Consider the following 22976-nt stretch of genomic DNA (forward strand, 5'->3'; position numbering starts at 1 on the left):
AATAATTTTGAATGTTGATCTGGGTTCTACAAGTGTTGTAGATCGTCTGGGTATTTTTTTTCATAATTTTATGATGTATAGATTTTTTATTATGAATTTTTGAAGTTCTTGTAATTAAAATTCGTAATTAAATAAGTAAATATATGTATATATAGTATATATATATGTTTGTATTGCTTGTCTGTATAATCTGTGAAGTTGCACGGAGAAAGACACAGAAAAGGACGGCAGAAGCTGACATGCACGGCGTTCAAGGAATAAGACGGCAGCTGCTGCAAGAAAAAAAAAAGGGTGTCGCGCATTCCGGGAATGCGTTACACCCTGTGGCGCATTCACGGAATGCGTTACACCTTTTAATTGGTTAAAAGGGTTGTAACGCATCACCGGAAGGCGTTACAGGGCTTGTAACGCGTTCCTGTAATGCGTTACAGCTCGACTGTCCACATTAAAATTGATTTTCTGCGAGTTTCGTAACTTCGTTTTAGGCGTGCAATATACCGTTGGATTCATTTTTCCGAGACGGATCTAATGGAGTGATCAATTTTAGTTTATATAAAAGTTTTGAACTGTTTATATTTCCAAAAGTGTTTTAAAGCTGTTTTTAACTGTTTTTAATTGCTTTTAAATGCTTCATGTGATACATAGAGATGTATAATGCTTAGACTAATGTACTAGATGATATAACATGCCTACCTTGATGTTTATTCATGTTGATATATGTGATGTATGCTTAGTTTATCATGCGATGATAGATTTAGGTGAACTTGAATGAACATAAGGCGTTTGTTAGACAACCTAGTATAGTGAAATTGTTTCATAACCTTAATAACAATATTATGAATACAATCATGAGATTCTTGTGTTTATGAAACACGTAATTGAATATGAATTTTCGATATGAGAGAAAGGATGATTCTGTCAACAACAGATTTCTATCTGTAAGAAAGGGTTATTAAGTAACGCCTCTTGACAATGCTCCACCCGATCTGGGAATCATCTGATTATTGATTATTGATTTGAAATATTTAATTTAAAAGGAAGAATCTCTTTATAATATGATTATGATTGTAACGTAATATAATCCCTCTAAAATTAAATAATATCAAGTAGTAATTGGCCAATGACACAACGGGCTTGTGTCGGTCATAGCCTTCCAACATGATAGAAAAGTAGTTCTTATTTTTGAATCATTGTCGGTCCGTGCTACAGCCGAGGGCTTTGATTTCGAAATAAGAAATACTTGTCTATTACATAGAGATGTGTACATTGAATAAGAATCTAAAGGTCGGTACGTGCCACAGCCGTGGGCCTTTGGGGACTGATTCAACTATACCGAATGTTGGGTTAGACTTGACTTAGAATATTGAGTTTGTCGTGCCACAGCCGAGACTCAATTATTCAAGAGGCTAAAGTTTGATTAGGGAATAACATAAGATGTAATTGACAAGAGTTGTCTGCCTATTGAACATTACATGGCGGTTCGTGCTACAGCCGGGGTTGTGGAATGGAATGTAGGATCCCTATTCCCACTAGCATTATGAATGCTTAATTTTTCACGTAGGGGGTTGAATAAATTAGGTAAACTAGTGGGAGCCACTTATGAATAAAGACCCGATTCATATAGTGTTTTAAAATGAAATCGAATATTTGCTAAATGTTGTTATGTGTTTATCATTTATAGATTTACTTTGGACGTTATGTCTTCTGCACTATCACACAGGAGCATACTAGATGCTCATAAATTGACTGGTCCTAATTATGCTGACTGGCTTCGAAACTTGAGAATTGTTCTCAGGATTGAAAAGCTGGAATACGTGATTGACTCACATAAGCCTACTGAACCTGCTAGTGATGCACATAATGATGAACATGTTGTGTATCGTAAGTGGATAGATGATGCAAATGTTGCTCAATGCATCATGCTAGCTTCCATGAACATTGAGCTACAGAAGCAATATGAGCATATGGATGCTCACACTATCCTAATGCATCTACAAGAGTTGTATGATGTGGCGGGGAGGACAGCTCGATATGAGATATTGAAGGAGCTGTTCGGTTGTAGGATGTCTGAGGGATCATCTGTGAATGACCATGTACTTAAGATGATCAATTTGATTGAACATCTTGGACAACTTGGTTTTGCCATGGATGGGGAGCTGAGCCAAGACTTGGTCTTGCAATCGCTTCCAAGTTCGTTCTCGCAGTTTGTTGTGAACTTTCACATGAATAAGTTGGATGTCAGCCTGCCTGAACTCCACAACATGTTGAAGACTGCGGAATCGAATTTTCCCCCTAAGAAGAGTTCTGTTCTTCTAATTGGTGAAGGTTTCAATCCTAAGAAAAGGAAGAGGAACTCTTCCAAGAAGAAGAAAGTAGGCGAGAAAACATCGGTTCCACCAAAAGCTGAAGACCCCAAGAGCAAAGTTGTTTGCTTTCACTGTAATAAGGTGGGGCACTGGAAGAGGAACTGCAAGGTTTACCTTGCAGAATTGAAGAAGAAGAAGGGTAGTGAGACTACCGCTTCTGATTTAGGTATGTTCATGATAGAAGTGAATATGTCATTAAATCAAATTTCTACTTGGGTATTAGATACCGCCTGTGGTTCTCAAATCTGCAATTTGTTGCAGGGACCAAGGAGAAGTAGGACTCTTGAGGAAGATGAGGTGATTCTACTGATGGGAAATGGAGCAAGAGTTGCTGCTGAAGATGTAGAATCATTTCATTTACATATGCCTACGGGCAAGACTATTGTTTTAAATAATTGTTATTTTGTTCCCTCGATTGTGAGGAATATTATTCCCATGTTAGACTTGGCTGGATTTTCATTTATTATTGAGAATAATGAATGTTCTATTCTTAGAGATAATATTCTTTATGGACGTGGTACTTTAAATAATGGTCTGTATAAATGTGACATAATTTACTTTAGATTGAACAAACTAATAAAAGAAAAGGGATGATGAAAATCTCACTTCATTGTGGCACTGCAGTCTCCATTTAGTAGACATGGAGAGAGGGTTGCAAATTTGCTAGGAATGGTACACACAGATGTATGTGGACCAATATCTACGCAAGCCATGGGTGGATTTTCATACTTCATTACTTTCATAGATGATAGATCTGGATTCGGATATTTGTTTGATGAAACACAAGTCTGAGGCCTTTGAAAAGTTCAAAGACTATAAGTATGAAGTAGAGAAACAACCAAACATAGTATTATAACTCTTCGATCAGATCGAGGTGGTGAATACTTTAATGGAGTGTTTCTAGATTATCTCAAAGTAAATGGTATAGTCTCTCAGTGGACTCCTCCGAATTGGTATCTGAAAGGAGAAATCGAACTTTGTTAGACATAGTTCGGTCCATGATGAGCTATGCAAATCTTCCAGTATTCCTATGGGGTTATGCATTGGAAACCTCAGCATATTTACTGAATATGGTGCCTTCCAAAATCTGTTCCTCAAACTTCGTATGAGATATGGAAAGAAAGGAAACCGAGTCTTAAACATGTTAAGATTTGGGGATGTCCAGCTATGTCAAGAAAGTTGACCCAGATAAGCTGGAATCTCGATCCGTAAAATGTAGTTTTGTGGGATATCCTAAAGAGACTTCAGGGTATTACTTTTACACCGATCATCGGGTGTTTGTCTCCAGACATGCTACCTTCTTGGAAAAGGAGTTTATCCTTGAAGGAAACAGTGGGAGCAAAATTGAACTTGATGAAGTTCAAGAAGCACAAACTACTACGGTTCAAGTGGAAACACCTGTTCAGACTTAACAACCTTCTGTGGAACAGCCCATTCGTAGGTCAGAGAGAGTGTCTCGCCAACCTGAGAGGTATTATGGCCTTGTCATTGAGAATGACAATGAGTTGTCAATCATTGATGATAACGACTCTGTAACCTATAATGAGGCTATGAGTAGTGTTGACTCAGAGTAATGGCATAGTGCCATGAAATCCGGAATGGAATCTATGTATATGGTATACGAAAGAATGATTAGAGCAGATGGCCAGGTGGAGACCTATAAGGCCAGGCTTGTGGCAAAAGGATTCAAACAAAGGCAATGGTTTGACTTTGATGAAACTTTTTACCTGTAGCCCTGTTAAAATCAGTTCGGATTTTGCTTGCGATTGCTGCTTACTACGACTATGAGATCTGGCATATAGCCAGATGGTTTTCTTTCCAAGGGAAATGAAAACCTAGTGTGTAAGCTACTGCGAACCATATGTGGTTTAAAGCAAGTTTCTCGTAGATGGAACATTCGTTTTGATGAGACAATCAAAGAGTTTGATTTTATCAAAAACGTAGATGAACCATGCGTCTACAAAAGGGTGAGTGGGAGCGCGGTAACATTTCTTGTATTGTATTGAAATAGAGTTGACACACATAACAACATAGCAGACCCACTCATAAAGCTACTTTATGAAAGTCACTTTGATCGTCATAAAGACAAGATGGGTATTAGATACCAGAGTGATTGGCTTTAGTACAAGTGGGAGATTGAAAGAAATATGTCCTAAGTCCAATCATGTATTAGGATTTAGGAATAACTTCCTGTATAATCTATTTTGATTTCATTGATATTAATAAAAGACTTGTTTTGTTTTTATTACGGGCTCTATCTATTTAAGTGTTTAAATAAGATATACCATAGTTTAGAGTAAAGCTTTTATGGATTATGATGAGATCATAATAGTGAGACCTAAAAGATGATAACTCTAAACTTAAATAGTTCCTGATCATAGGATTACTAACTGGTAATTAATAATCCGCAAAGATCGGTACATACTATGCTTGCTTCATTATGAAGGATGTCTGTTCTCATAGACATTTGTGTGGTGACACTATAGCTAGTATGTAGGTGCTTATTATAGAATAAGTTCACTGAACATGATTCGCACAGCTGAACAACTGATGGAGTTCACTCACGTGTCAGCAGTTGTTCACATAGTGATAGTTGTACAAGTATCCTTAGACTTGAGGTCATCATAGTCATCTTGTGTACACTGAACTATGTTTTGGTTTAGTTCTTAGTCTCCAGGGACAATGATTAGGGCTCTACTGGGTATAGGAATTTGTACACGAAGATAGTGTATGATCAATATAGGATCTACCCCTTCCAGTGAAGGAAGTGAAAGTTCAAGGCTGATCCATTTATGCTAGTTCAGGAATCTCTGGCCAGAGTAAATGAAATTAGAAAGGAGTTTCTAATTTTCATAGAACTAAGCATAGTAAATGGTAAGCAAGTGATTGAATTAAATAGGCTTGACACGAGATCCATGCCTTGTATTTAATCGGGACGTTGTAGGGTAGAAGGAGTTTATTGTATGGTAACTATTCACTGAATAGGTTCTTGGTATTCTAAGCAGTGAATTCATATTATCCGGATAGTCGCGATATGCTGAGAAGTATCCCTCACGATGTAGAATAAATGTGATTAATTAATTAATCATATTTAATAAATTAGAGAATTTATATAAATAATGATAAAATAGTTTTATTATTATTTATTTCTACTACCGGCTTAATATTGAACCTACAGGGTCACACCATAAAAAGAGAATGATTTTAGGGTGGAGGAATTAATTAATAATGGCTAATAATTATTTATTTGTGAAATAAATAATTAATTGGCAAATTTAATAATTTATTAAATTAGATTTAATTAATTATAAATTAATTAAGAAAAGTTCTTAATATTATTAATTAAGGATTTAATTTTTGGAAATTAAATCAAGAGAGAGAATTATTTATAAAGTGTTTAGAAAAAGGATTAATAATTAAAAGGTGTTTTAATTATTAATGAGAATAATAAATGGGATAATAATAATAATATTTATGGGAAAATTTCAGCTGAAAATTTTGCATATAAATATACTATTATAGACCCTATTTTTATTAAAACCCAAAAACCTAAAAGTTTTAGAAAACCAAATTATCTCCACCTCCTCCTCCTCCTTAACGTTGTTTTCTTGGTGGATACCGGTGGAGTGCTTCACGTTTGAGGAGCAGCTACTAAGGATCTCCGAACGTTGCTTTTGGATCGCATATTAAAGGTTAGTAATCAATCCCTATGTTTTTACCACGATTTATATGCTTTTATTTGGATTTTATGTGTGTAAAAGTGTTTTACCATTCCCCCGCTGCGATTAAAATCCAACACTTTCCACTAAGGTTTCAAGGTTTTTCAACTCCAATCAATGGCTGATAAGAATTCCGAGAGAGTGGCCAAGATAGCCTCGGCTTCGAAACGAGGTAAGGATATCGAGATACGCTCTTCTTACATATCTTTGATAGATATGATTAATACTAGGGGGGACGAATATCCTTCCACTGCACATCTTGATTCTTTTAATCATTGCAACACATGGCACAATATAGATTATGATAAGTTAAATGCACGTTATAACATTCGTCCTCTCCTTAGGTTTGTTGTCTTAGGGGAGGTTTTCCCTTATCTGTAGCTATTTTTAGGAAGGTTTTTTAATGTTACAACAGTTCTTCTGGTAATTGTGGTTGAGTCTACATTAAACAAAGGCCCAAGTGTAAGCACATTTTTAACAGCGCCTCCATTCCCGACAATAACCAAAATTGGAGGAATAGTTTTGTCAGGTTAAGGTGGGAGAATAGTGACTGGGGCACCCTCTTTAGATCTTCCTTCAGGAAGGTTAGTGATGGTAGCCTCAAATCCATTCACTTAACCCCCGAGAAAACTATCATTTATGATGAGCTTAATCGAGATGATGGTGCCACTATCAGCTGGACTCTTTTAGAGGAGTTCTCCCTCATCTACGTAAGGCTATCCTCTGTTTCTCAACAGGGTATTTTTCTTCCCTTCTCATTTTTATTTTGTTTCATGCATTATTGACACCACTTATTTTGTTTTTTCTCTTATATTGCAGCTTCTAAGGAGATCAACGAGGATAATGTGCCTCTCGTTGAAGAGACTGTCAGGATGAAGAAGGCTCGCCTTGCGGGCCTGGATACTCGAGGAAAGGCTACAGAGCCTAGCTTCCTACGGAAGCATAAGGAGCCCATGGTGGAGGTTCCGGCTGAGGGAGCTGAGGGCCACAGTGCCCCTATCACTACTGTTGCTCCTGTCTCTGCTGCTATGGGCGCCTTTCAGCCTCTCTGGGGATTCCGCCGAGGGGATACCGTGGTTACATCCATGAAGCATGCCTGGGATTGGTCTTACCATGGCGTAACTCCCAAGGACTTCACCGATGTGGTGGCTACTCCTGACTTGGAGAGGATAAAGCTCATGGGAGCTCAGTCCTTAGCCTCGGTATGATTATTTCTTGAAATTTTTCTTTCTTACTTATAGCATTCACTTGCCTTACACTTTTGTTTATTATTTCGTTTCAGTCTAACGCCTACTTCCAAGGCACTGTAAGTCAAGCTGAATCATGGAAGAGGGCCTCTGACAAAGCTGATAATGCCCTCAGGAGGCAACAGAAGAAGTACGCCACTTTGGAGCGGAAGCTGAAGCGTAAGGATGAGGAGCTCGGAGAGTCCAATGCTGAGTTGGTGGTGCTAAGGGCAGAAAAAGATAAGGCGATTGACAACTATTTGGACTCGGAGGAGTTTACCAAGTCCATGAGGGTGAGAGACGATTCAGTCTTCCCTGGGTGTTTTAGGACAGGATGGGACACGACCCTTGGGTCCGTGAACGAGGCATGTCCTGATATTAACCCGGCGGACTATGTCTGTCCTGATGACGAGGCTTTACTATAGAGGTTTCGCACCCGAGTGGTTGTCTCGGATCGTATCCCTCAGGACCCGCTTCTTCTTCCTCCCGAGTCGTCTTCCAGGCCTGCTGAGGATGATAGTTCTTCCTCCTCCGAGACGACAGAGACTTCCAGCGAGAGCGGAGGAGATGATGATGTGGATGCCGAGGGCACATCTGCTCCCTAGAGCTTTTCCAGCCCTACGTGGTTTATCTATTTTATCTTGTCTTCGGGACTTAATTTATCAGACTTTGTATTATTTATCTGAACTTGTTTTATTTATCAAACTTTATGCTTTCATCTCATGCACTTAGTTTATTTATTTTGTTACTGGAATTCAAAACATATTTTTGAAAATTTTCTGAATTTCACAAATTATTGGGATTCATCCCTTACACCTGTCTTAATAAACCTCAAAACAAAACTAAAATATATAAATCCTAAGCAAAAAAAGATTCAAGGTGCTTTTCAACCTACTTGTCATCTTGACAAGTGAGAATCGTGCTCAACCGTTTCACAGATAGTAAATCTTCAGGTTTTATGCATGCCAAGTTCTCGAGACTTCAAAACCATCCATAGTTTCAAGCTTGTAGGTTCCTCTACCTTGAACACTCTTGACCTTGTATGGCCCTTCCCAATTTGGGGCAAGCTTCCCTTTCTGTCCTACACCAGAAGCTTCCACCTTCCTTAAGACTAAGTCACCCTGTTTGAAGAACATTTCTTTAACCCTTAGGTTGTAGTAGAATGAAGCCTTTTTCTGATATTCCACTATCTTCGCATGTGCCTCATCTCGCACTTCATCAATTAGATCCAGGGCTAACCTTTGCCCTTCCTCATTTTCCTCAGCATTAAAAGCTTGAATCCCAGGGGAGGAATGTGATACCGCTACAGGAACAACTGCTTCTGCCCCATATGCTAACATGAAGGGAGTTGCTCCAGTCGTGACTCTACAAGTAGTCCTAGAGGCCCATAGTATTGGGAGTATTTCATCCACCCAATTATTCCTCGACTTCTCGATCCTCTTCTTTAGTCCATCCAGAATTATTCGATTCGCCACTTCCGCTTGCCCATTGGCTTGCGGGTGAGCCACAGATGTAAATCATAAATCAATTTCATTCTCCTTACAATACTTCTTGAATTCCTCATTGTTGAATTGTGTTCCATTGTCAGAGACTAGGATGCGGGGAATTCCATACCGGCACATGATATTTTCCCACAGGAATTGTGCAACCTGCTTAGTTGTGATTTTGGCCAAAGGCTTGGCTTCAATCCACTTAGTAAAATAATCAATGGCTACAATCAGGAACTTCCTTTGTGTCGTGGCCATGGGGAAAGGCCCCAGTATATCCATTCCCCACATAGCAAAGGGGATGGGCGAGTTGATGGAGGTCAGCATCTCGGGGGGTTATCTAATGACAGGTGCATACTTCTGACAGCGGTCACACTTTTTCACATATTCTTTGGCATCAACTATCATTTCTGGCCAATAAAAGCCTAAACGGGTTATCTTATGAGCTAGGGCCCTGCCCCCAAGTGTTGCCCACAGATACCTTCATGCACTTCTTCAAAAGTCAAGCGTGCCTCATCGGGCCTGAGACATCTTAGGTAAGGAACTACATAAGATCCTTTATACAAAATCCCATCTATCAAGGAGTATCTTAATGCTCGAACAGCCAACTTCCGTGCTTCAGTAGCATCATTAGGCAACCAACCGGTTTAAATATGAGTCTTAATGGGATCTATCCATGACATCCCCAGACCTATAAGAGCTATAAGCTTAACAGCAATGCTCCGTGTCTTCAGAATGCGGAAGTATACACTTCCTGAACTTTCCTCTATCTCGGATGAAGCAAACTTTGATAAGGCATCTGCCTTACCATTTTCCTCCCTTGGAATGTGCTTAACATGGCATTCATCAAATTGGGTCATCACAGCCCTTACTAGGCGAACATATTTAGCCATCGTATCATCCCTTGCCTCAAACTCTCTCTTCACCTGGGATATAACCAACTTCGAGTCTCCACAGACCTTCAAGTTCTTCACTTTCAATATCCCTGCTAGGCCAAGGCCAGCTATCAGAGCTTCATATTCTGCCTCATTGTTTGTGGTCGAGAAGTCTAACATCATAGTATACTCAATTAAGAACCTATCAGGGCTTTGTAAAACCAAACCTGCTCCACTTGAATTTGTTTTTGATGCTCCATCAAAATAGAGAACCCAATATTCTTTCTTCTTATCATCCTGTTCCTTATCCCCCTTATCAACTTCTTTGTCTTGAGGTATGGTATCCTCCTGCCCCCGACTTCTTGGTTGGGTATGGTACATTCCACCATGAAGTCAGCCAATGCTTGGGCTTTTATTGCCGTTCGTGGCTTATACTTGATATCGAATTCTCCCAGCTATATTGCCCACTTGATCAACCTCCCACTAGCCTTGGGACTATGAATGATATTTCTCAGTGGTTGATTTGTTAGCACCTCAATCTTATGAGCCTGGAAGTAAGGACGCAACTTTCTCGAAGCCATTACCAAGGCTAAAGCAACTTCTCAATAGTTGAATAATTCAACTCAGCTCCATGCAGAATTTTACTGACATAGTACACGGGTTTCTGGATTTTTAGTTCCTCCTTAACCAATACAGCGCTCAAGGCACTCTCTGAAACGGCCAAGTATAAGTATAAAACTTCATTCGAAGCTGGCTTGGCCAGCAACGGGGCCTGAGCCATATATTTCTTTAACTCCTCGAATGCGTTCTAGCTTTCTTCACTCCATACAAAATCCTTAAATTCTTTAAAGACTTAAAGAATGACAAACACTTGTCTCCAGACTTTGAGATAAATCATCCCAATACAGCAACCCTTTCGGTGAGCTTTTTCTTTGATAGTTTTTGGGGGCTCCATGTCCAGGATTGCCCTTATTTTATTGGGATTGGCCTCGATTCCTCTCTCGGAGACCATCAATCCCAAAAACTTTCCAGATCCTACTCCGAAAGCACACTTTGTAGGATTTAACATCATCTTGTGGTACCTCAAAAGCTTCCCTCAAATGGGTTATATGGTCAGTCTTCACTAGACTTTTGACTAACATGTCATCAACATAAACATCCATGGTCTTGCCAATAAGATCCTTAAAAATTTTAATTACCAACCTTTGATAGGTGGCTTCTATATTCTTGAGACCAAATTCCATAACAAGATAACAATAAACACCAAAGTCAGTGATGAATGATACCTTTGGGATATCATCCTTGTGCATCTTGATCTGATTGTATCCAATAAATCCATCCATGAAGCTCAGCATCTCATGTCCAGCAATGGCATCTATCAAAGTATCTATCCTTGGCAACGGGAAACAGTCCTTAGGGCATGCGTCATTCAGATCAGTGAAGTTCACACACATCCTCTATTTTCCATTGGCCTTCTTCACCATTACAGGGTTTGCTAACCATTCCAAAAATTGTATCTCCTCAATGAAACCAGCCTCTAAGAGCTTCTCTACTTCCTGTTTTATAGCTTCTTGCCTCTTTGGGGCAAAACTTTTTTTCTTTTGCTTCACCATCTTCCGACTCGGATCCACATTCAGCTTGTGAGTAATTAGTTTCAGGTCTATGCCTGGCATATCAGCTGCCGACCATGCAAACACATCACTATTTTCTTGCAAAAAATTCACTAACTTCCCTCTAAGGGGCTCCTCTAGTGTGGCTCCAACAAAAGTAACTTTCTCAGGATCCTCATGAGCTAAAGGATTTGAAACCAAGTCTTCAGCTGGCTTCCCTCTTTTCTCATCATTCTCTCAAATGTCCAGATCTTCAATAGGCAGAACTTCCCCCCCCCCCCCCGACTCCATCTGCCCTCAGAGAGGCTACATAACAACTTCTAGACATTTTTTGATCTCCTCTTTCTTCTCCAATCCCATTCTGGGGGGGGAAACTTCATAACTGAATGATAGGAAGAAGGGACCGCCTTGAAGGCATGTATCCCTGTTCCCCCATGATAGCATTGTATGTTGAACTAGCCTTCACCACCACAAAGTCCAACATCTGTGTTGCTTTCCTTGGCTCCTGACCTATGGTTATTGGCAACTTGATTATCCCTTCCATGGGGCACTCCACTCGCGTAAATCCATATATCGGCATGTCAGTTAAGGTCAATTGGGAGTCATTATACCCAACCTTAAAAAGGTGTCATGGAGAAAGATATCCACTGAAGCACCATTATCCACAAGGACCCTCTTAACCGGGCTATTTCCTAATATAGGTATTATGACCAAAGGGTCGTCATGAGGAAATTTTACACCCTCTAGGTCAGAATCATCAAAATCCATTATTACTCCTTTCCTAGCCCTCTTCGGGGCTTCTCCAACAATATGCATAACCTCCCTGGCATAAGCTTTACTGTAGTTCTTGGATAATCCAGCAGCAGTCGGTCCTCCAAAAATCGTGTTTATCACAGGTCCGTGGGGTCATGGTCCTCCAAAGATTGTATTTATCACCGGTCCCCTAGGTTGGGGATTCCACCACTGATCGTCTTGATCCCTCCTACGATCTTTGAAGTTCTTTCTTCCATTGTTATTCCTATCTCTTCCTTCCCCAGTGTATTTGTTCAATCTTCCTTTCTGAATGAGGAACTCTATTTCATCTTTCAGTTGCCTACACTCATCGGTGTCATGACCAACTTCTTTGTGAAATCTACAATATTTGCTCTTGTCTAGCTTGGCTGGATCTGCCCTCAAGGGTTTAGGCCAACGAATATCTTGGTCTTTCTCGATTTCCATCAAGATCTGGCTTCTAGGAGCGTTCAACTTAGCGTATTCAGCGAATTTTTGTCCAGGTCCTCCCTTCTTAGGGGTTGAATCAGGGTTTTGCTCAGTTCTAGGATACTTGTCCTTAGCGATATACTCCAGATCAGTTTTTCGCTTCTTCCCACCAGCGGGCTCGTTGCTCACTACAGTCTTCCTCATTCTCTCTTCCACCTTGATGTAATTCTTGGCCCTATCTTGGAGTTGTAACATGCTCTCAGGGGGGTGCTTGGCCAAGGACATCTTGAAGAACTCATCCCTAGTTCCCTATTGTAGTGTTATCATGGCTACCTTGTCATCAAGGTCCGGGACTTTTAAAGCTTCCTTCGTGAAACGATTCAGGTAGTCTTTCGAGGATTCCTTTGCTCCCTGCACAATGCTCATGAGGGATGCTGAACTTTTCTCATGCACTCTCTCACTGATGAACTGCTTAATAAAAGCTTGACTTAATTCTATGAAGGACTCGATAGTGTTCGGGGGTAGACGACTATACCATCTTTGAGCCATACCCGATAGGGTTTGAGCAAAGGCCCGGCACTTAATAGCGTCATTCACGGGCTACAATAACAGTGCATTAGAGAATGTCCTAACATGGTTAGCGGGATCTCCCGTGCCATCATAAGCTTTGATAGTGGGCATCTTGAACTTCCTTGAGATGTGGGCATTCATTATCTCTTCAGTGAATGGTGGAGTTGGATTATCAGGATCTCCAAGGGGAAGAAGATTGCTTGGATCAGCTCTTGGGACTACAACCCTTCTTCGTGTTGGACCATCCAGGTCTATGATTGGGAGAGGATTTCTCCCCCTAGGTGGTAATGGGGGCCTGGGAACCTGGTGCGCCTCCAAGTCACGCTTCAGCCTTTGAATCTCAGCCTCATGGGCCTTGATTCTCTGCTTCACTGCTTGGAGATTCACCCCTCGGGTGCTCCTAGGGCGTTGGCTACCATCAGCCATCGGCTCTTTTCCAGCACGTCTCCTTCTTGGGGCCACTTCGTCATCCGAAGATTCAGAATCTCTCTCAGTATAAGGACCATAAAATCCCTGGTCCTCGGGGATAAGAGCCAAACCTTGTATGTAAGGGGGTGTTTGCCCCCGCGCTTCACTCCGTTCAGCATGTCCACTTCCTCCAATCTCGGGGTAAAGGGGCATCCCATAAGGGGGGTTAGTGGTTACAACAATTGAATATTCATACCCAATGGGTCAAGAATTCACAGGTGCATGTAGTTGTTGAAGTTGGGGATTCGTACCTTGAGGAGCCGTGGGAATCGTCCCTTGAGGTTGAGGTTCACTTGCCCCTACCTGGGCTCCTCCTTGGGTGACGACATAGATTGAATGCGGAGGCACCTCCACGGTTGACGAAATCGTTTGGGTTGTCCCCGCAGGTGTCCCTCCTTCAAGTACGCTGCTTGTTCTGCATGTTCTCGCCATGGTTGTTATTGTGCTTTCCCACAGACGGCACCAAATGTTATGGATCAAAAACTAAGGTATAATAATTGCTGTATTTATTACTAAGAAATGTGAGCTTCGAGGCTCGATTTGACTGCTCTTGTGTTTCGTGACTCGATATGCCTTAACAAGATGCCTACATACCTTGCTGATTGCCAAGGAACAAGTCAAAAATGTACTTCTAATTTGTGGGGTGAGGCCCCTTATATAGATGTTGGGAGTCCTTGAATTGGACTTGGGTTGGGAGACTTGGTGGGCAAGTCTCAGAATTAGAATAGACTTTGGAGTCCTAAGAGGTAGGAAGCTGATTCCTTATCCCACTAGGTTCCTTGGAGTCCAATCTACAAGGATTTATTTCTCCACTAGGACTCATCTTATCAGCTGACTTATCCCTTATTAATTAATTATGAAATTAATTAATATTCAGGGTTTTGGGATGTAACACCCCCAAATTCAAGGTCGGGAGTTCGGGTTGTTACGATCACTTAATATTGTCTAATAAATAATTAATCCTCTTGTCACATCATTACTCGACCTTTTTAACCAAACTCACACATACACAGGTTATATGCTCAGAAACATTACTAAATTAACATTAAAGTATTTAAGTTATTACAGACCAAAGGAAATTATCTCAAAAGGGCGAACGCCGAGAACAGCTCTACATGAGACTGGCTCGGGTCACAAATAGTCTTGGTTTAAGTACTCAAAAGGAAACTTTCTCTACTCGTCTACCTGAGGTGGCTGGCGGACAAACAGTCTACGGTACTCACGTGCGTCCCCTACCCGCTTGCGGGCAGTCGTCATGGTTCGGGCCATGCTGGTAATCTGTTGTGATATGATATTTATAAAAGCAAGAGTGAGCACTAATGCTCAGCAAGATATAGATATCCATTATTTAAATATGATCATTTAGGGAAAAACAACCATTAAGCATTGTATATCCAAGGTTTCTAAAAGTTTATATGCTTATAACTATTATGAAAAACTCAACTTTAAATGTATCAATTTAATCAGCTTATACTTGTATTCATTTTATCTCAAAATCTCAGTATGATGCTTGAACCAAGATTCTCATATGGATGTGATATATGTACATCAACATCCTTATATAAAACTCAGCCTTATCGGCCTTCTGCTGTAGGTTTCACAACAATTTATCCAAAGTGGAGGAAAGGGACTATACTGGAATAAACCACGTACCGGTGATCATACGAGTACGAAATTTTCTCTACTAACAGAAGGAATACAAACCTAGCCGCCTTTGGGCTTATCAAGACATTACACGATGGTTGCCCATTTTCGTGCAAGTCCGAAAGTCAATGGTCACAGAGACCGTATAACTGTATACTGCGCCACTCCACGCTTGGTCACTACCCGATACCTCTCCGTGCCGGGTAAGCCACATTCCAGTCCCAAAACAAATATATTATTTACATAAAATCCTTTTTCGAAGGAATAGATCATTCTGAGTTGACCTTTAAATAAGATAATTTATTTGTCACTTTTATTACAATTGATCCTTGGGAGTTGTCGGAGTTTTGAATTTAAAATTATTTTCAAACCCTTAACCGTAGTAGAGTTTTACATATATTATTCACTTGTTTTTCATTGAGCGAGGAAGCAAAACTCTTATGCTTCTAGACTAAGTTCCCTAAGGTTTTGATAAGTTTCAGATGATTGATCTCTTCCGAGAATTTTGAATAATTGAGAAAGTATCCTTGGGAACTATGTCTATTTTTAAATGATTTTTAGAAGTACGAAATATTAAATATTTACGGTCTCATAATATTTTTAAGAAGGGTTCAATGAATTGATAAAACCTTAAGTACAAAATGTTTCTCAATAAGGTTCAATGAATTGATAAAATCTTAATTAGATACTTAATACAGGATTTGACGTCTCATAATTACCTTTGAATGATTACATACGTTTTAGATAGAGTGAATTGATTTAAAAACTTTTCAATATCTCTTTAAGTATTTTCCGGATATTTTAGTAACTCTTTAGGTATTACCTATAAATAAATAATCAAATAGGATATCCCTTCATGAATATTCGATTATCTCGTATAGTTATAAATAAAATCTCAATCGTTCGCTTAATATGTATGCTACACGAAAGTACTTTGTTTATTGAAATCGAAATCTTCCGTGTCCGGCTCGTTTCAGGATTAAATCGATTTAAAAATATCTCTGACTCCCACTATCTTGTATTATATTAAAATTACATTTCAATTTCTCATACTCGTATAAAATGAAATTTATTTCCGTAATCAATCGCGTAATTGAAATGTATTGATATCACAGACAAGCATATATTTTCAAACTATAAATCATGGCATCAATATCACAACAGTATATATAGCATGGATAACTTGTGATAGGGTTTCGTAAACTTGCCTCGAGTGCTAGGAGTGGTATGGTCTCGGGGCTTTTGTTAACGATCTAAAATCAATAACCAACGATCTTAGTTAGTGCGTGATTATCGATTCGCTTTACTAAAACATTTTTATAAAATCGAATAATTTATATTTTCTTTAAATTCTTTTTGGACAGTCTTCCTTGCTGCATTATTTACTTATCATGATTTTTCCAAGATTCTGAAAATATTTTTAGCCTTACAAAATCATCATGCAAGTGGCCTATGTGAAATTGGCTTTTCGTATGAATGCTCTACACTAAAACGGTCATAACTTCTAAACCGTAAATCCCCTCGCGACGATCCACACATGTACAGGAACTAAAAATCAAGATCTACCCAGTCATGGCCAGTGACTCACAAGTTTCAAACATTTACATGGCCGAATACACTGTAGAAGGCTGACCAAGTGCAATAGGCTCCACATTCCATTTCTACTACTTCTTCTTGACACAATCACTACTTATGACCAACACAACACTTCTTACTTCTCAAGATCCTCCCACATACACCTTATATACTTTATCTATCATCACATACAAGCATCACAACTTAAAAACTCAAGTACTTAGCAAGAATATGAGCAAAACAACCTTACACATCCACAAACTTTTGGATCTTGACACTACATTACAAATAACTTTTAAACTCACCCTTAAAACTTTAAAGAGTTGGAAGTTATACCTTCATGAGCACTAGGAGGGTGTATTTTTATATAAAAAAAATAAAAAAAATTGCCCTTCTATTTTTATTCCATAGATGATTAGGGCTTGGTTTGCTTGAAAAACACTTAGAAGGGCTAGATCCTTAAGAAACAAAACCAAGAAACCAAGTTAGTCAAAACAGTCCATAAAGTTCTTGAACTTCAAGAATTTGTTTCTCACAAACCATTAAGAATTTGGCCATTAAATCATAGACATACCTTTACTAGGATGTAAGGAAGCTTTGTGAATTTTTGTAGAATTTTTAATAGAGGGAAGGTTAGAGAAGTGATGTGAGGAAGAGGGCTCTCCCTCCTTTTCTGCATAAATAGCCGAGAGCAAAAGGGGGAATGGGGGGGGTTTTGGTTTGATTTTTGTTGAAGTGTGAGAGTGTGTAAGATGGTTTGATAGTGTGTATATATGGGCATAATAATCAGCAAAAGAAATGGCTTAGTTGACAATTTTAGATTAGTAGAAATGGGGAGGTATGGTCTTGTACCTTCTTGTCTCCCAATTACTATTCACTAACTATTCACTTACTATTCACTTACTATTCCACTAACTATTCTAGTTAGCTTCTAATTCCCTAGTTACATCTCCTAACCACTAGTTAGCTTGGTTTTGCATGGCCAACTTACATGGAATTAATTTCTCATTCGGTTATTTATCGTACACGCGATTGTCGTTCCATTCCGATAGTTTAATCGTATAACATTTCGTTTTGTAGTGAATTCTTTTATCACTTATAATTCTTTAAATAATTCTATTCCTTTCTCTTGATCATAGAAACACCTTAATATAATGTTTATTCTACGTAGTATTCCCGGTTCTACGCCATTCTTTACGAATACGAAAACGCGTAGTATAATCGTGAATCTTCGAATTCCGACGGCTTTTACATTCACTTATTTTCCTCGATAAACAAGAATATGATCTCGTATTTCCAAAATTCCACTACTCATATTTGTGACGAATTCCATACGTACTACATAATTAGTTCCAGTTACTATTCACTGAAGTTTTAAAATATTACATAAATTAGGGTTCTTACAGTCTCTTCCCCTTAAAAGGATTCCGTCCCGGAATCAATCCACAAATAGATGGGGGTACTTTTCTTGCATGTGACTCTATAATTCCCAAGTCAACTCCTCGACGTTGTGATGCCTCCATAAGACTCTGACTAGATTGACACTCTTGTTCCGGAGTACTTGCTCTTTTCGGTCAATGATTTTGACTGGCTGCTCAACATAGGACAGATCTGGTTGAAGGTCTACTTGCTCATGCTCCACTATATGTTTGCCATCCGCATTATACTTCCTTAACATTGATACATGAAAAACATTATGAACCTGCTGAATATTTGGAGGTAAAGCTAACTCGTATGCCACGGGTCCTATCTGTCTTAGAATCTCGAAGGGTCCAATATAACGGGGGCTCAGCTTCCTTTTCTTCCCAAATCTCATCAATCCTTTCCATGGTGACACTTTCAGAAATACCTGGTCACCCACTTCATACTCTCTGTCCTTCCGTGCCAGATCGGCGTATTGACGCTGTCGGTCTTGGGCTGCTGCTATGCGTCCTCTGACTAATTGAACTATGTCCCTTGTCCTTTGCACCAAGTCGGGACCTAGTAACTTTCTCTCACCAACTTCATCCCAATACAAGGGCGAATGGCACCTTCAACCATACAACGCCTCGTATGGGGGCATTCCGATACTCGCATGATAACTGTTGTTGTAGGAAAACTCTATCAAAGACAGGTGTTCATCCCAAGAACCCTTAAAATCAATTACACACATTCTCAACATGTCCTCCAATATCTGAATGGTTCGCTCACTTTGTCCATCTGTTTGCGGATGATAAGCGGTGCTCATGTTTAGTTTGGTTCCTAGGCATTCCTGAAAGCTCCTCCAAAATCTGGAGTTGAATCGGGGATCTCGGTCAGATACGATAGCTACTGGCACTCCATATCTTGCCACAATTTCCTTAATGTATAGCTCCGCTAATCTATCCACTGTGTAGGTTTCCTTGATTGGAAGAAAGTGCGCTGACTTGGTTAGTCGGTCTACAATTACCCATATTGCATCATGGTTAGTCTTAGTTCGGGGTAATCCTACCATAAAATCCATAGCTATCTGCTCCCATTTCCACATCGGAATTTCTAAGGGTTGCAAGAGTCCGCTTGGTCGTTGGTGTTCTACCTTTACTCTCTGACAGGTCATACACTTACTGACCCACTCCGCTACATCCTTCTTCATGTTAGGCCACCAGTAGTACTCCTTCAAATCTTGGTACATTTTGGTGCTTCCTGGATGGACCGTATATCTAGAGCTGTGTCCTTCACGTAAAATTTCATCCTTTAATTCTTGGACATTAGGGACCCATATCCTGTAGGCATGCCTCCTAATTTCCTTCTCGTATGGGTCACACTTGACCTCCTCTCCGCTTACCAGTTCATTGTTCTCTCTCAACACTATTTCTTGGCATCGCCTAATCTTTTCCAGTAGCTCCGGTTGCATGACCATCTCATACAAGCCTTCGGTCCCTGGCTCAGTGACCTTGACCTCAATCTCTAACTTTTCAAATTCTCTGATCAAATCCTCTGACGTGGTGATCCTTTTCAATCTTTCTTTACGACTAAGGGCATCGGCCACCACATTGGCCTTTCCTGGGTGATAAAGAATTTCGCAGTCATATCAATTCTAACCACCTTCTCTGCCTCATGTTTAGCTCCTTCTGGGTGAAGATATATTTAAGACTCTTGTGGTCATTATAAATCTCACACTTTTCTCCGTTTAGGTAATATCTCCACATCTTAAGGGCAAACACTATGGCGGCTAATTCTAAGTCATGGGTGGGGTACCTCACTTCATATTCCTTTAATTGCCTGGATGCATAGGCAATCACCTTACCGTCCTGCATCAGCACACATCCCAAACCCTTATGGGACGCATCACTATAAATCACAAAGTTCCCTTTATCGTCTGGTAGGGCCAGCACTGGAGCCGATACCAACCTTTTCTTCAATTCTTGGAAACTCTCCTCACATTTCTCTGTCCAAACAAACTTTTCTGTTTTCCGAGTAAGTCTAGTCAACGGGCCTGCTATCTTGGCGAAATCCTTTACAAACCTTCGATAATACCCGGCCAGTCCAATAAAGCTTCTTACCTCGGTGGGCGTGGTTGGTTGTTCCCAATTAGCGACAGCTTCTATCTTTGCAGGGTCTATTAGAATTCCTTCCTTACTGATCACATGACTCAAAAACTGAACTTCTTTCAACCAAAATTCACACTTTGAGAATTTGGCATACAATTTTTCTTTCCGTAAGATTTCCAATACTATCCTGAGGTGTTCTGCATGTTCCTCCTCCGACCTAGAGTAAATTAGAATATCATCGATGAAGACTATCACGCATTTGTCCAGATACTTCTTAAAGACTCTGTTCATCAGATCCATAAAAGTCGCGGGCGTGTTAGTCAAACCAAATGACATAACTAGGAACTCATAATGTCCGTACCTAGTGTGAAATACAGTCTTAGGTATATCCTCCGGTTTGATCTTAAGTTGATGATAACCTGTCCTAAGGTCAATCTTGGAAAAACACGTTGCATCCTTTAGTTGGTCAAAGAGGTCATCTATTCTTGGCAATGGGTACTTGTTCTTAATGGTCAGCTTGTTCAGCTCTCGATAATCGATGCACAATCTCATACTGCCGTCCTTCTTCTTCACATATAATATGGGTGCACCCCACGGGGATACGCTCGGTCTAATCATTCCTTTATCCAATAGATCTTGCAGTTGATCAGCCAACTCTTTCATTTCGACGGGAGCCAAACGATACGGGGCCTTTGATACTGGTGTCGTGCCGGGAGCTAAATCAATGGCAAATTATATCTCCCGATCCGGGGGTAGTCCGGGAAGATCCTTGGGAAATACATCCTCAAACTCATTAACTACAAGTATGGTGTGGATCTCAGGGGTTTCTCATTTGGTATCCACTACGTGAGCCAAGTAGGCCTCACATCCTTGCCTTAAAAGTCTCTTGGTCTGCACCATAGTTAGAAATTTCTTGGTTTGCCGTTGCCCCTTAATTATTATACTTCTACCATTAGGTGTTTTCAATTTTACTTTCTTCCCCTCGCAATCAATATGGGAATGGTTTCTAGATAGCCAATCCATTCCTAATATCACCTCAAACTCCCCCAATCGAAAGGGAATTAAATCTACTGGGTATCTCACTCCACCTAATTCTAGGTTGCAGTTAGCATAAACTTGATTTACAGGGATAATCTCTTGATTAGCTATTTCCACTTGCAAAGATTCTTTCAAAGGTTCTACTTGTAAGTTCAAGTTTTCAGCAAATTCCTTAGATACGAAAGACTTAGTAGCTCCAGAATCAAATAGCACATTGGCGGGATTGGAGTTTAGGAGGAGTGTACCTGCTATAACATTTGTGTTCCTTACGGCATCTTTCACAGTCATATTAAAGGTCCTGGCAGTCGACACTCTGTTAGATGTAGCTACACTACCCCTCGAGCTAGTTGGGGCTACCGCAGGGCAGTCCTTCTTCACGTGTCCTGTCTTTCCGCACTGAAAACACTTAGCCGCTTCCTGGTTACAAGCTGTGGCATAGTGCCCCACCTTACCATATTTAAAGCATGTCACCGGTTTCTGCATACATTGCCCAAAATGCCTCTTACCACAGCCCTTGCATTCTGGCAGAGGAGGTCATGGTTGGCTATGATAAGACATTCTCGTCTGGTTCCCGCTCCGGGCCACACTCACACTCCCTGATCCCTCGAATCCTGTACTGAGGTTGAGTTGGGAGGCCGTCCCTCTGACAAACTTACTAGGGAAGCTCTCCCCTCCCACACTCCTGTTCGACCATCAAACTTTCGTTTCTTAGTTTGGTTCATTTTCTGGCTCATTTCACTCCCTGTTTCATCTATTGTGGCCTTCTATACTAGGGTGGCATAGTCAGTTATCTCCAGAATTGCCAGCTTGTTCAGAATCCACTGCTTCAATCCCTGTTGAAATCTCTCAGCCTTTTGCTCTTCGGTGCCCACCAGCTGTGGCACAAACCTTGACAATTCTGTGAACTTAGCTTCATATTCCACTACACTTATATTTTCTTGTTTCAGCTTTAGGAACTTTCGCTGTATCTGAATCTCCATAAACTTCGAGACATACTTCTTTAAAAACAACTCAGTGAATTTTTCCCAAGTAACAATCCCTTGGGGCTCCATATTTTTCTTGGCTTCCCACCAATAGTTAGCCTCACCCTTTAAGAGATAAGTGGCGAAATTAGTCTTGTGGTCTTCCTCAGTGCCAATTCGCTCAAAGGTCTTTTCTACCTCTTTCAGCCAAGCCCTGGCCTGAACTGGGTCAGCAACACCGTGAAACTCTGGGGGCTTGACCGACTTAAAAGATTTAAATGCATTAGGCATGGCCTGCTGGGGTTGCTGGGGTGGTCATTGCGGTTGCAGATTTTACCTCAGAAATTCTACAAACTGCTCCATAGGGTTCACTGGCAACTCCATCCCTGAGTATCTTCAGCCTCTGACTCTTCATAGTCCTCATCATCATACTCATTTCGTTCTTCGTTAATTCTTAATGGTGGGGTCTGTGCTCGGTGCCCTTGTTCATTATTACTGCCCTGGCCGCCAGATGCAGCCGGGCGAGTTCTTGTTACTATTCTCCTTGGCGGCATTTTCCTGTTACATAAACTTATTTAGGTTGTTTTCATTTGCCAATCCTCATGCTTCCTGATTTGTTATGATAGTATATCATTATGCAGGTATCAAAGAAGATTAAACCACAATCTAGAATTCGCAACTAATCAACATGATAATTATACATAATTTGGCCATATGCCAGGTCTGG

At 40.3% G+C, this 22976-nt stretch overlaps 2 protein-coding genes across 2 annotated transcripts; both read right to left on the reverse strand.

Annotated features, from left to right (window-relative positions):
* Positions 1-21077: 21077 nt before the first annotated feature.
* On the reverse strand, positions 21078-21770 carry LOC141660972 (uncharacterized). Its single transcript, XM_074467948.1, has one exon. It carries the CDS (start codon positions 21768-21770, stop codon positions 21078-21080), a length of 693 nt encoding a protein of 230 aa, XP_074324049.1.
* A 281-nt stretch (positions 21771-22051) lies between these two features.
* Positions 22052-22540, reverse strand: LOC141660974 (uncharacterized). The gene has a single exon (XM_074467949.1). It carries the CDS (start codon positions 22538-22540, stop codon positions 22052-22054), a length of 489 nt encoding a protein of 162 aa, XP_074324050.1.
* Positions 22541-22976: the final 436 nt, after the last annotated feature.

Source organism: Apium graveolens, chromosome 5 (genome assembly GCF_009905375.1).
Source record: "Apium graveolens cultivar Ventura chromosome 5, ASM990537v1, whole genome shotgun sequence".
Taxonomy (NCBI): Eukaryota; Viridiplantae; Streptophyta; class Magnoliopsida; order Apiales; family Apiaceae; genus Apium; species Apium graveolens.

Coding starts and splice junctions, on each gene's coding strand:
- LOC141660972 (XM_074467948.1), bottom strand. CDS start 21,770: ATGCAGAAACCGGTGACATGCTTTAAATATGGTAAGGTGGGGCACTAT.
- LOC141660974 (XM_074467949.1), bottom strand. CDS start 22,540: ATGCCTAATGCATTTAAATCTTTTAAGTCGGTCAAGCCCCCAGAGTTT.